Here is a 12,480-nt window from a genome sequence, read left to right as displayed (position 1 = left end):
TGACTTCCGACTCAGCCTGCTGGTGTCTGGAGTAGGTAGGGAAATAAATCCCAGACCGGGCGCTGTGTAGTGTACCATTTTCCACGTCGGCAAGGCCGCATGGTCTTTCCCTCGAGCAGTTATATTGAGGTCACCAGACTGAAAATGAAACGAAACCAAAAACATTCTCGAGTCTTCCGCGTGGAAGGAAAAACTGTACACCGTAGGGCTGGAAACTTCCGCTGAAACCAGACATACGGAGGGCAGAGCGCAACCCTCTGGCGATGGTTCGAGGACCCGGGGCTTTACCTTCAACTGTTTTCGTTGCTCCAATTTCAAGCATAAATATAAAAATGGTGGCATCAAAAGTGATTCAATACGAGAAAAAACTGGCTTTCGTTCGTTTCCTTAATGGTTGTTTTGGAGCGAGAAAAAAGATGTATGATGTTATTGTTATTATTTTAAGCAAGCAAGTCTCGAAGAAAAGCTCGAAATAAATTGGCTAGAAAGGAATGTTAGTGTGCCGGCAGACGTTATCCTGCGTTTAGACTCGCCTTTGGTGCAATGCGACGCTACCTCGAGTTTGTCTCCCCGGACGCCGTGGAAAGCTACCATTTAAGGAGAAAATTCCTCCAAAGAAGAGTGCACAGCCCCGGTTAAGAGCAGCTTTTATATACGCACCCCACTCACCGATGACAGCAAACCGATGTGAAACCAGCCGTCTGGGTATTTTGCCTGTGTCCCGAAAAAGGACATTATTATGAAATTGTGTGACAAACATGGCCAAGACCAAACTGTTGGCAGATGGAAATGGAAATCCGTAATGTTATCTGGACCCATCGTCTGGCTGTTCGATTCCTGATACGATCATTGAAACATCAATCAAATGTGTCTGTCCAATAAAAGTGGTTCGAATGGTATAGGAGATTCGTTGGAACATAAGATACAGCTTAATTAAAAGGCCAATGAATCAGATCGTCATGCTGTAATAGAGGATCTGCTCGATGAACAGATTTTGGTGTTTGGTTATCATAATCAAAGAAAATTCAATTGCAGAAATAAGTCATATAATAATATCCAATTATAGACTGAGTTCCTAGGGTATCAAACTCGTAAACTTCCAAAGCAAGCAACCATCGGCCCTTACTCGATCATGCAATCATTTCGCGGCCTCAACAACCACCACGTGAGACACTCGATGCGAATGGACGGACTCGAGTGTGTCTATACGCACCCTTTGAAGTATCCGAACCAAGACAACGTTGACCTTCGAAATGGCAAAAGAGCCAGAGAATAAAAAAATCGCACATCAAACCACATCGCGTGACGGAGGTTTTTTTTGGCAAAGGAAGGCAAGCCCCTTTGCAATGGAAACGCATGAAAAAGTTTCGACTATTCTTGTTTCCTCCTTGCGGGTTGCCGGAACTGATGAGCGGATAGATGAAATAGAACGCGTTTTAGCCAATGATCGGCGCCTATTTCCTATCTCCGCAGGTTTTTTTCTATCGTTGGATATTAATCGTTCTCGTTTTGCTTGCAAAACTAATTCGCATCGACCGAAATACATTGAATAGAAAAATAGAATTGCGCGGACGTTCGGCATGGGAATTTGATTGAATTCCAGCTAAAAAAAGCGACCGAGAGGAGCGACTGTCCGCGAAAGAATGCCTCGTTAATTGGTTGATTCGATTTTAATCGGTTCTCCCTGATGGGAAACAAACGGGCGGCCTGTCAGAGAGAACCTGGCGAGGCACGTGTTCCGGGATAATTATAAATACCTCAGAGTGGAGTGAGATTATAGTGATTTTTCCGGAAATCATACAATTATAATACTCGCGAATAGAGGTTGACTACTACGTTTACGATCCATGATATACTGAATCGTAATTACTCTGTCCGTCGTACTATCAAAATGTTATAACATATTTTGGCTTCTTACACTACATGAAATTCAATCCCACAAGTGTTATTAAATGTATGGCTTTTCACAGTTCTCAATTCACAGTTCCTCTTAAACGATTTGACTTACCTTTGTCAATAGCAGTAGTTTCTTCTGTGACAAAGCTTCAACGTGTAACAGCAGCTAGAAATCACCCGCAACAATTCTCTGAGCATCGCTTAGCATATCTTCACCACTTGTCTTTCGTCTTCTATCTTAACTGAAACATTACCACTGTTTTGTAGGCTCTGTGCCCTTAAATCTGGCTGCCTGTTATCTAAATCCTTCGCAGAATATGCTATAAAACGTCTGGACGATTCGGACTGAAAGTTTTTTTTAACGGTTGTATTTCTTTGAACGGTTTAAAGTCGTGTTTTCATACTGACTTGAATTGTATTCTTTTATTTCACTTTCTTCATTCAACATTCACATTTCACTTTCTTCATTCAACGCTCAAATTAACACAAGCACACATGTGTTGAAGGGCAGTAGCAAACACTTCGCATATATTGCATAAAATTTGGTTCACTAAACAGGACAAAGGGAACCTCTAAAAAGGATTACACTTTTAATTTATCATCAAAGGGATGCTTAAAAAAATAGCAATATTATTTTACGAATATGTTTCACTATTTTCTTGATCACATTATAACGCATTTTAACATTTCTCAAAAGGAATTCGTAATTATAATTACTCCTATGTTTTCACCTAGTAGCCTTTCTTGGGCAGTCTTTCTTTAAGATTACTTATAATCACTGCACCGATTAACAAGTGGTGTAAGGATTCGCGTTCGTGTAAGGATGCTGTCAATGTGTGGTGAGTAGTGCAGCAATGCACACGTGCAGTAGTGCAGCAATGTATTTGTGTACTTGCGTTAAACCGTGCACGATATTTTGACATTTGTCAATTGATGCTTGACAGCTTGCAGCCGCCGCGACCCGTTTTAAAACGCGGATAGTATATTTTTCCATGCAAACAGAGCTACTATGGGGGCAGGGACAAGAGCAGGTTTTAAAATAAAAAAAAGAAAGTTTGAATGTGAATTGCAGATGCCCCGACCTGATTTGTACAGGCTACGTTTTATTGCGGTTCACAAGAGTCACTATTTCCTTTTCTCATTTTTACCAATTGGTCACCATAGATAGATCAGAACACACTGTTTAGTCAAATATGGTTTTGGTCAATGATAGCCATAAAGGTGCAAGGTAATGAACCTTTCACGTGACGTAATACAGCAGAGCTACCTACTTGCAATAGTTTCAACAACAACAAAATTGCATATAAAGAATGTCTCTCTTTGTTAAATTTAAAAAATGAACACTACTAGTACTGTATAAATACGAACAGATTATAGGAACACTGCGTACAAACAATGCTAGGAATGACATTGCATCCGTGGGCAAATGTGTGCAACCGTTGGGAAACCGTGGAAACTCACATCCCACACAAACACTTAAATAGACAGACGTGGGTTGAAGGAAAAATGTGAAGCACACACGATGCGCAACACCCTAGATTTTCACAATCGCTTTCGTCGACGGCACAAAGAGTAGTTTTAGGTTCACCAAGTGACGTGATAGAAACCATGTGAATCATTGCACTAAATACCGCGACTAAGCAAACCTAATTACTTTATGAAAAAGTTTAATAATTAATCCTAATTCTTGCAGGAATGATCAAAAGATAGCCATCTAGAATAAGAACTATGCAAACAGCGACACATTGCAACTGCAAAAAGAAGTACACGAGAAAAACTTGAGCTCGAAACAGCACTATCTTTCATGTAATATCAACGTCCTCCATCGAGACAGATCGTGACATTGTCGTTCTGACAGTCAAGTCGTGTTGTCCTTAATTGTGCCAGCATACACACTTCCACACGCCACTCGCCACGTAATCCTTGAGAGCATTTTTTTACTTTTGCAAACTCGATGAGAGTTACATAATGTGTGATTTGGCATTTATCAATTTGTATAAATTACTATTCAAACTACCCATGGCACGCATTGGGGCTTCTTAAACAGTGTGTTTTATAACACACAGTGTGTCCTTATCTGATCTTCAAGGGTCTACAGTGGCGCTCCAAATGCACCAATCTTGCGACAAAACATCCGGTGAATTTTGAGACACAAGAACGTTGGAACAAGAGAAAAAAATAAAAACGATATTATAGATAAGATGAAACAAAACAGATCATAAAACGAAACAGACACACATTTTGAGATTCATGCGTACGTAAATTAAATTATGAACCAAACAATCTCGACCATCAAAATCTCATAAGACGAATGTAGATTTTTTAGCTACGTAGGATGCATCCTAGATCCTTACCCACAAGCAACAAATTGTTAAAGAAAGAAAACGAAACATTGGGCTACACTTCGTCAGCAGTTCGTGCGCAAAATTTGAAAATGTAATTCCTTCTCTTTTGCTTACATTTCTCACATCACACGTGTTGCATGGATGCAGCTGTTGCAGTGAGAAAGACCACTTTTCGCCTATTCATCTTTTTTCTTCGTGGACTGATAATTCTGTGCTTGTTCGTCCTTACCACGATGCAATCATCCCAATCATAAACTTGAGGTTAAAATAAATGTGGGCACGCCTCCATTCAAACTTTCTCGCTGTAGTGGTTTTTTGTTTTTATGTTATCGTTATCGTTTAATTGCTACATGCTTCCTTTGTCCATGTGGTTTTGTATTTTACTCATTTTTCGTATCTTACCACTAAAAACAGCACGACGGTTCGGTTGCTTTGTTCGTTTCAACTTTTCAAACGCTTATCTCACCCATTTACAGCTATCGTTCCGAGAATTTGAAGTGACTCGAAAGATGAATGCGTTTATAGAAACGTAAGCGAAGGACCCCGCAAAGGACTACCATCAACAACCACACATATGCTGGTGGAAGCTTTGAAACGTATTTAGGTTTGAGAAACGAGAAAAGGTAGTCGGAATCTACCACGCCATGTTCGCTAGGTTCGTTCAATCCTCTCACCCACAACGCGAACCGCCATTCCTCGTTCGTTTTACGTTGCTTTTGGTTGCAAACCAAGGTCGTTGCTAGTAGTGCATGCATGCGTAAGAGAAGATAACGATTTTACGTGCGCGCACATAAACACGCACACACACCAAAGCAAACAAATCCGTCCGCCACGTTTGTCCTCTCACCGCGATACTACACCGTCGGAATAAACAAACCCCCGATCCAAAACATTGACCTCTGAAACGTCAACGGGCGAATGGGGCAAATCCGTCTCTCACCGCTGCAAATTCACTTGCAAATCAAGGAAGGCCCTTCAAACCGTACATACAATTAATGGGCACCCACACAGTTTCGCCCTTTGAACGCGCGTTTCTAGCTGCATTCGATTCATTTATCAGGCGTTCGCGCTTCGCAAAAAGGTTATCTTATTTTGTTCACCTTTTCCATTGCGGGCGCCATGAAAAAGCCTCCCCAGCCGCCAGCACGCACACTAGTGGCGGCTGAGAAAATAAACATTTGACGGCCACCCTATCAAGCGCCTAACAGGGAGGATAGAGGGGGTGGAAACACATGGAAACCGACTCCCCACTCTTAACTCCTGGTCGTCAATAAAACAAACGAAAGACGACGCAAAAGAACACAAGGGAAGGGGGTTTTCACGAAGGGCACCACACTTTGTAGTCGTGCGAGTATGTGTTCCGTCAGGTGTTGATGGCTGCATGCCGCGGGGTGGGTACGGTGCAAGTGCAAGTATTGTCTCGCTTCGCTCACCACCAGGAGCACAGATGATATTTTCGCGGAAAATACGCACACCGTGCACGGTGCGCCAGCTGAAAATTGTAACGCGAAAAAAAGTGCACGTAACGCAAATACATGACAACTCAACGACGTCCACCGCCGAGGCGAAGAAATAAACAAACGCACCCTGTCTCTTTCGCACCGCATCGCACTACTTTGTTTTTCTTTCCGCGCCTTGTCACTCTCGTAGGAACAATAGAGCGAATGTTAAATCAAAATAATTCCTTACGGCGAGTAATTTTCCCTGTTTGTTGTTTTGCATTCACATTCTGCAGCTTTTGCCTCCACCGTTTATTCCCACAAGCTAAAGCGTTGCCGCACGGAAAACAAAGATCTAACGTATTCAAAAATGCAACTGATCCACAAGAAAAGCAATAATACAGTGCGGTGCATTTTTTCCTTTCCCCAAACAAAAGCGCTGTGTTGGTTTCGATGCTACCGGTGTAGTGGTGGGGTTTCCTCTTGTGAGAGGAGGTGACCAATCGAGAATGAAAACAAAGGATCCATTGGTTTGTTCATTAGCAAGGAATGTATGAAAAATAAAGTCTTTGACGAAATGAATTCACCAGGGCGAGCGAAACCAGCTGTAATGCCAGTGATAATTCAATTTTACCACGCACGTAATACTGTATCTACCAAAAGAGACGACTTAGGGTAATAAGAAATGTGCTCTTCTTGTTTTTCCACCGTTTTGCTTCATTTTCATTGACAAATCCAAAACGACACCTTGAGACGTCCTTCTAAACGCATGATTTCAAAATTTCAACTTTGTTTTTTTATTTTATTTTTTTCTTCTCAATTCTATGAGAGTTTGGAGACTAAATAATGACAAATTACATCTGTACATGCATTGAGCATTATTAGATGTTGCTGTTAGATCACAACAAAAGAAAAGACATTAAATTGCTATTTGAACATCATGAATGATATGAAAACACACTTTTTTCAGGAGCACGGCATACACACGGTCGGATAGGCGGATGATTGTACTAAACACGCATACACTGTGTCAGTTCGTTCACCGCGCACAAATACACTAGCGCACTCGTACACCATTTGCATACCTCATTTTCCATCTACCCGAGATTCAATAATTGTGGAAAAATATTATACGCCCAACGAACACCATTTCTAACATTTCCACGGTATCCCTGAAGAATGTTAATCCGTTATTTAGTCACACTTGGCGACGCGATGGACGGCAGAGCAAACAAAAGAAAAACACGCAAAGAATCGCATTGAACTTTTGACTTTGTGCACCACACAGTGGAACCAGCGGAAGTGAGCGCAAGCGAGAGGGTATCCCCATCGAACTACGGCCTTCTGGTGCGCGCGAGTGAGAAAAGGAAGTCACGATTTCACTGGGTGGCCTTCCTCGGTCGCGATGATGTGCACACATAAGTGTGCTTTCCACAAGAAGAAAAATGAGGAAAACTGGCTTACACTCTTTATGCAATCAGCTCACAGCGCCAGCTGCATCGAAAGAAATACAGGAGCCACTTGCCCCAACACGGCTGCAATGAAGTTGAGAGGCCTCTTGTCACACAAATGGCCACCAGAAAACGAACTGAATTACCGAAAACGGATGATCACACACACGGTACGGACTGCAACGGATTTGATTTTCACCACATTTTGGTTACTCGCGTCGCGACGTTTCTCAAAACACCAAGCTAGCCACTTCGATCGGTTGTGATGAAGGTAGCGTACAAACGCGTCATTTCAGTAGAAAATGCCAGCGAGGAATTTTTTCTGCTTCGCAAGCGCATAGGTAGTGGTGAACTGCGATGCAAAACAATGTAGGGTCACACACACGCTCAGGCTCTCATTGCATAGAATACTGGGCTGGCCTGCGGGAAAGCGTGGCTGTCGCAGTTTGACGTATGTCATGACAGTCGGCTCAGCTGATAGCTCAATAATTGTTGTTAAACTATGGACGATTTCAAATAGCAATACTTAAGGTTTATTTAAACAGTTTTGTTAACCATCAATAAAAGTCTTCTATATCGTGCTACAACGTGTTTTTGCAAACAAGTATGGTATTGTATATTTTAGGTAGTACATTAGTTTACACAGTTTTTAAATTGTTCCTTATTGAGTAATCAGTGAAAAATTGTTGATAAGTGAAGAGAGCTTCTTTACATTAGCCGCATCGAAGTTGAATACTTTTCCTCTTTAATGTATCTCCATTTAATTTACCATCTGTAAATTCGGATACGATGTTGACGTGATTGTTGTGACATTTGACAGCATAAATACGGAATTGTGCCATTGTTTTGGTACAAATGTTATGGAAAACATTATTGTTCTCAAGTCTAACGTAAAATGTGACTGCTTTCAAGAATGTGAATTAATTGAATACTCTATTAAAAAAATACGTCACGAAAAATTTGCGTTCCCTGAGTGTTTCTCTTTTTTGGATATACCCTAATTGACAGAATGTAAGACAGAGATGATAAACAAGTCGTTGCATATCTCGCGGCTTTTTTATCACGTGCGGTTTTAATGTTATGTAAACAAAGCTTCATAGCTAGCAAATCTCTCGTGCTATTCGCACCTTCCCAGAAGTGACTGGTTCGCATCTATTGTGTAGTGATTATCACCGACGTGATAAGAAGATAATTGTGTGGGGATCTTGTTATTTTGTGATTATACGTCGAAATTTCGTTAACACATCGTTATTTAGAAGGATGGCAATCACCGAAAAGGATCTCTATCGCGACACTCCGGTGCGCTATCTAGGTAGGATTGCATTGTCATACTGCTGCAATGAAATTCACGTGTGATCAATCAAATCGATCGCATTACATCATTAACCTGATTACCCTCACCGACTTTTCCATCACAAGGATATGCGAATGAAATTGGCGAGGCCTTTCGACCGGTTATAAAAAAGATCTTCGTGCATGCTAGCTATGCTGTAGCGATAAGTTACGTTCTGGCAGATACGGCGGATAAATCCAAAAAGCAGTACGACGTAAGTGCTTTTTCTAACATTTATTACAGTTAAAGTATATGACTTTATTCGGTATTTTATGATGACACATTTTTGCAGAAACCGGAAATCCTTGGAGGAGGATTTCGTGGAGCTGCCATCGCTTCTGGGGACACTCTTCTATGGCAAATGTTTGCCTCCGTCATTATACCAGGCTTCACTATCAATCGGTAACAATCAACCTTTTTCTATGACGAGCAGGTATAACATTATTTTTGGGTGCTTTTGTCTCTTTGTTTTTTCGCAGAATCTGTTGGCTATCGAAGGCTGCCTTAAAGGCCAACAAGGTCAAAGGACCGGTAGCCAAGTGGGGCCCAACGATGCTCGGTCTGCTGGCTATTCCGTTCATTATCCATCCGATCGATAGTGCGGTAGATTACGCGATGGACAACAGCTATCGAAAGTACGTCAAATAATAGCCCAGTTTTTGGGTGGTCGCTCTGGTGACGTCGCTGTCTCGAATGCAGTACGCAAAGATGATGGTGATGGACGCTAGCCAAACTAAACAACAGGACAATGGGAAGCACAGATTTCGCTCAATTAATTTAGCTTTAGGTGTTTAGGAGCATTGAGGCAAGTACGGGAAGCTATTTCTGGCCATCTATGGCCCTTCATGAAATGTAATACAAATAGAAAGGAGATTTACTGCCTACTAGAAGTATGCTTTAAACTTTAACGATATACAGAGCTACGATAAAATAACGTTTGTTACACTCATATTACACACTTAACTGTGATATTCCAAGTTTACCGTTTGTCGGGGATCGTTATGTGGAGACTACTACTAGAACTAGTGAACGACAAAAATACAACATAGACAGTGTGTGAGAAGGAAGCATGTCAAACACGTGGTGCTAAACAGGGCTTCTTAACAGCCACACAATAAAACATAGCCAATGTCTTGCCTGAAACAGATCGTTAAAGATTTTTAGCTCTGTTGTGTCGGGTATCTTCCATAAAGCGGTTCCCGAATATTGTTATTACTCGTAGAATGGGTAGGATGTTCTAGCCTGCTCCTGTCCGAAGCCACGACCGAGTTGGTTCCTCCGCGAGCGAAACGTGTTACGCACCCATCCGCTAGCCTGTTGCAGTCGATATTGAACAAGGGTTTTAAGTTTAACAGTTAACTCAGTTACCATTGCATTACGGCCAATCTTAAGCTGATCGCTGTCGGTATATTCGTGCTCTTTCACACGACTGAAGAATTGAACAGTTGTTGCAGGTGGTTTGGAACCAAACTGGGAGTATGAGACCATAAATATGTGTAATATAAAATTCAGATCATAACCAACCTCTATGATGGCAAACAGCTTATGGCAACATATTCTTACCCATAGTAAATCCTTTCGAAAAGTATTTGCGTTACTGGTCTCTGAGTTATGTAGTGGCAGAGTGTGATTGTGCTTGCGTTGTGCACAGTAGGGCCGTAACGTTATGAAGTAGATCACTTCGATGAGCGAGATAATTGAAAATCCCAGAAATAGTCCTAGTAATCCACCGACGTTTGCTTTATTGATCCAGACAAAAAAGAATGGAGAAATGAACAAAAATTAACACGAGGTGCTTTTTAAAATTCATCGTGGAAACTGTATGGTTCAAGTTGATGTTACAGAGAAAATCGGTGAATCCCACCAGCTCGCCTTTTGTAAAGCTACGATAGTAAGTGTCCTTCACGAACACGTAGATTAGCGCCAAATTTTTGCTGGAAGTAGGTTGTAATGGGATTAAAATTCTTCAGTATTCAGTTCTTTCAGTATTTTCGGTCATTCATTCCCTTGATAGTACTTGCCTGGCATATTGCTCGTCCTTTACGTTGTTTAGCAAGCTCTCTCGGATACCAAACTGACCCACTTGCAATTCAGCCGTCGTCACGTCTGGAATGTAACTGATTTCGAAGCAGCCGGGTAAACACGTACACGACAGGCTTGTGTTGGCAGTCAATGCTATCGAATTGCGAATCTGCTCGTAGCAGCGCGCATTAGCACGGCTGCAGATTTTTGTGTCTTCGTACAGCTTCGGCAAGTAGTACAAAACGCAACCGCAGTTCTCCAAGATTAGCTTTGCTTCACATTCCAGCTCACAGTTGTTGCGAGAGTAGACACTGTAGTAGGACAGGTTTGCCTCATTCGCGAAGACACACTGACGCTGAGCTAAAGCCACTTTTCGTATCTGGCTGGCCGCGTCGGTTATCTTGGGTGTGATGATGACTCGGTTTTCCGACCCCACCGGTATGTACTGTGCGTAGTCGGTGATCTTGGGCGTCTCAGTGGGGCTGTGGAAGATGATCTTGAAGCCTGTTGACGAGGTGGATGAACAGAAGTAATCGCTCACGTTCGCATCGAGCACGATAGCTAGCCCCATCGCGACGCCTGTTCCGGCAATGACGCGTGGGAATGTAGCGTTTGTAGGATGTCCGGCATAGCCGCCTTCCGGCGTCCACAGGATCGGTCGAAATCTTCCGATACCATCGCTTGTCTCCGTTGGAAACACGTTTGGTGCATCAGCGTTCCTGAACATGTGCACCGAGTCGAGGGTGTTGAACGAACAGCAAAGACCTTCGTCGGTAAACACGGACTGGAAGATTTCTGTACATTTTTCCGGTTGCTTCGCGTATCTGCAGGCCTTCAACATTCCCGAGCACGGCTGTGTCGCCTGCAAGGTTTGGAAAAGAGTTACCCTCCACAAGCAACGGCCACAAGGTTTCCCTTACTCACGCTCAGCAGAAGTTTTTTCACTGCAGACCACTTGCCTTCGTACTGGGTTACATTGAAGTCACCATCGATGGAGCAGATGCTTTGGAGGACCGTTTGCTCTAGCGTGTGTTCCTCGATGCGTTCTGCGGCCTCTCGTCGCACCTGGTTCATATTGCAGATAGTGACCGCCGGAAAGGGTATGTTCTTAATGTGGGTTGCGATCGGGTTAAGTCCAATGATAATTGGAGATGATTGCCACTTGATGTACACATTTGATATGAAGTAAATTGAGCAAGCGGTTACGACCAGGAACGTTACAAAGAAGTATGCCCTATAACGAAAATCACCCCTCAAATTGTAGTTAGATATAAGAGCGGCATATGATTATTTGTCTCAATAATTCCATGAAGGTGTTTCATTTACAGAGGATTGCTGCTGTAAACTGAACTGGAAATAATAAGAACTGATAACATGCCCATCGTTCGTTTGAACTGGTTCATTTTCATTAAATAAATGCGATCCATAAATACCATGTCCTACCTTTCGCACAAGGTTAGCGATACCGTTCCGATATACTTCAACCCGTGAATTGTGGTGTTGAGACAATATTCACGGAGATTTTCGGTGAATGTTACTCGGTCCCTTTGAACTGCTGCTTTGTTGCGTGACTCTGTAAAACAGCACGTTTTTGTGGTTTCTAAACCCATACGCTTCCTTATTGTCTTTTTTAGGCACTACTGTTAACCTATATAGTATTTAGTATCTAAATTTAAACAACTTACCCTTTCCAAATGCCACTTGCTGCAAACGAGATTTTTGCACTGGGAAAACAGGCCCCATTTTTAAATGGATATTGTTTAAAACAGTTGCAGCCACAGTATCCTGCCTACGGAATGGACTTAAGGTGACCTTAATTGCAATTCACTTAATCGCATCTTTTGAAGCTTCATTTGAAGTTGGTAATAAAATCTATCAATTGAATCGAAGAGCATTATTTTGATTACGGAACCATCCATATATCAATAGCGTCTGCAACCGCTGCCCTGAAATCCACCTTTTCCATGGTTTACATTATACTGCCAACACATTGT

The 12,480-nt window shown here is 42.2% G+C and overlaps 2 protein-coding genes across 2 annotated transcripts; one reads left to right on the top strand and one right to left on the bottom strand.

Moving 5' to 3' along the window:
• The first annotated feature begins 8,391 nt into the window (after positions 1 to 8,391).
• On the top strand, positions 8,392 to 9,456 carry LOC128719994 (mitochondrial fission process protein 1). The gene is made up of 4 exons (XM_053813640.1): positions 8,392 to 8,443; positions 8,551 to 8,678; positions 8,757 to 8,866; positions 8,944 to 9,456. Exons 1-4 carry the CDS (start codon positions 8,392 to 8,394, stop codon positions 9,110 to 9,112), a joined length of 459 nt encoding a protein of 152 aa, XP_053669615.1. The 3' UTR covers positions 9,113 to 9,456.
• Positions 9,457 to 9,676: 220 nt separating this feature from the next.
• On the bottom strand, positions 9,677 to 12,229 carry LOC128720247 (pickpocket protein 28). The gene is made up of 7 exons (XM_053813906.1): positions 12,172 to 12,229; positions 11,930 to 12,059; positions 11,411 to 11,720; positions 10,486 to 11,348; positions 10,307 to 10,398; positions 10,028 to 10,203; positions 9,677 to 9,934 (listed from the first exon to the last, which is right to left on the bottom strand). Exons 1-7 carry the CDS (start codon positions 12,227 to 12,229, stop codon positions 9,677 to 9,679), a joined length of 1,887 nt encoding a protein of 628 aa, XP_053669881.1.
• Between the last annotated feature and the right edge of the window lie 251 nt (positions 12,230 to 12,480).

This window comes from Anopheles nili, chromosome 2 (genome assembly GCF_943737925.1).
Source record: "Anopheles nili chromosome 2, idAnoNiliSN_F5_01, whole genome shotgun sequence".
In the NCBI taxonomy this organism is placed as follows: Eukaryota; Metazoa; Arthropoda; class Insecta; order Diptera; family Culicidae; genus Anopheles; species Anopheles nili.
Note: the sequence above shows the minus strand (reverse complement) of the source record. Positions and strands in the feature narration are given on the sequence as shown.

What these genes read in the sequence shown, in the direction of transcription:
- LOC128719994 (XM_053813640.1), top strand. Translation starts at nt 8,392, where the DNA reads ATGGCAATCACCGAAAAGGATCTCTATCGCGACACTCCGGTGCGCTAT. An exon ending in AATCCAAAAAGCAGTACGAC is followed by an intron (nt 8,679 to 8,756) that starts GTAAGTGCTTTT and finishes ACATTTTTGCAG; the next exon opens with AAACCGGAAATCCTTGGAGG. An exon ending in CCAGGCTTCACTATCAATCG is followed by an intron (nt 8,867 to 8,943) that starts GTAACAATCAAC and finishes GTTTTTTCGCAG; the next exon opens with AATCTGTTGGCTATCGAAGG.
- LOC128720247 (XM_053813906.1), bottom strand. Translation starts at nt 12,229, where the DNA reads ATGGGGCCTGTTTTCCCAGTGCAAAAATCTCGTTTGCAGCAAGTGGCA. An exon ending in GCAAGTGGCATTTGGAAAGG is followed by an intron (nt 12,060 to 12,171) that starts GTAAGTTGTTTA and finishes GCTGTTTTACAG; the next exon opens with AGTCACGCAACAAAGCAGCA. An exon ending in TGAAAAAACTTCTGCTGAGC is followed by an intron (nt 11,349 to 11,410) that starts GTGAGTAAGGGA and finishes CAAACCTTGCAG; the next exon opens with GCGACACAGCCGTGCTCGGG.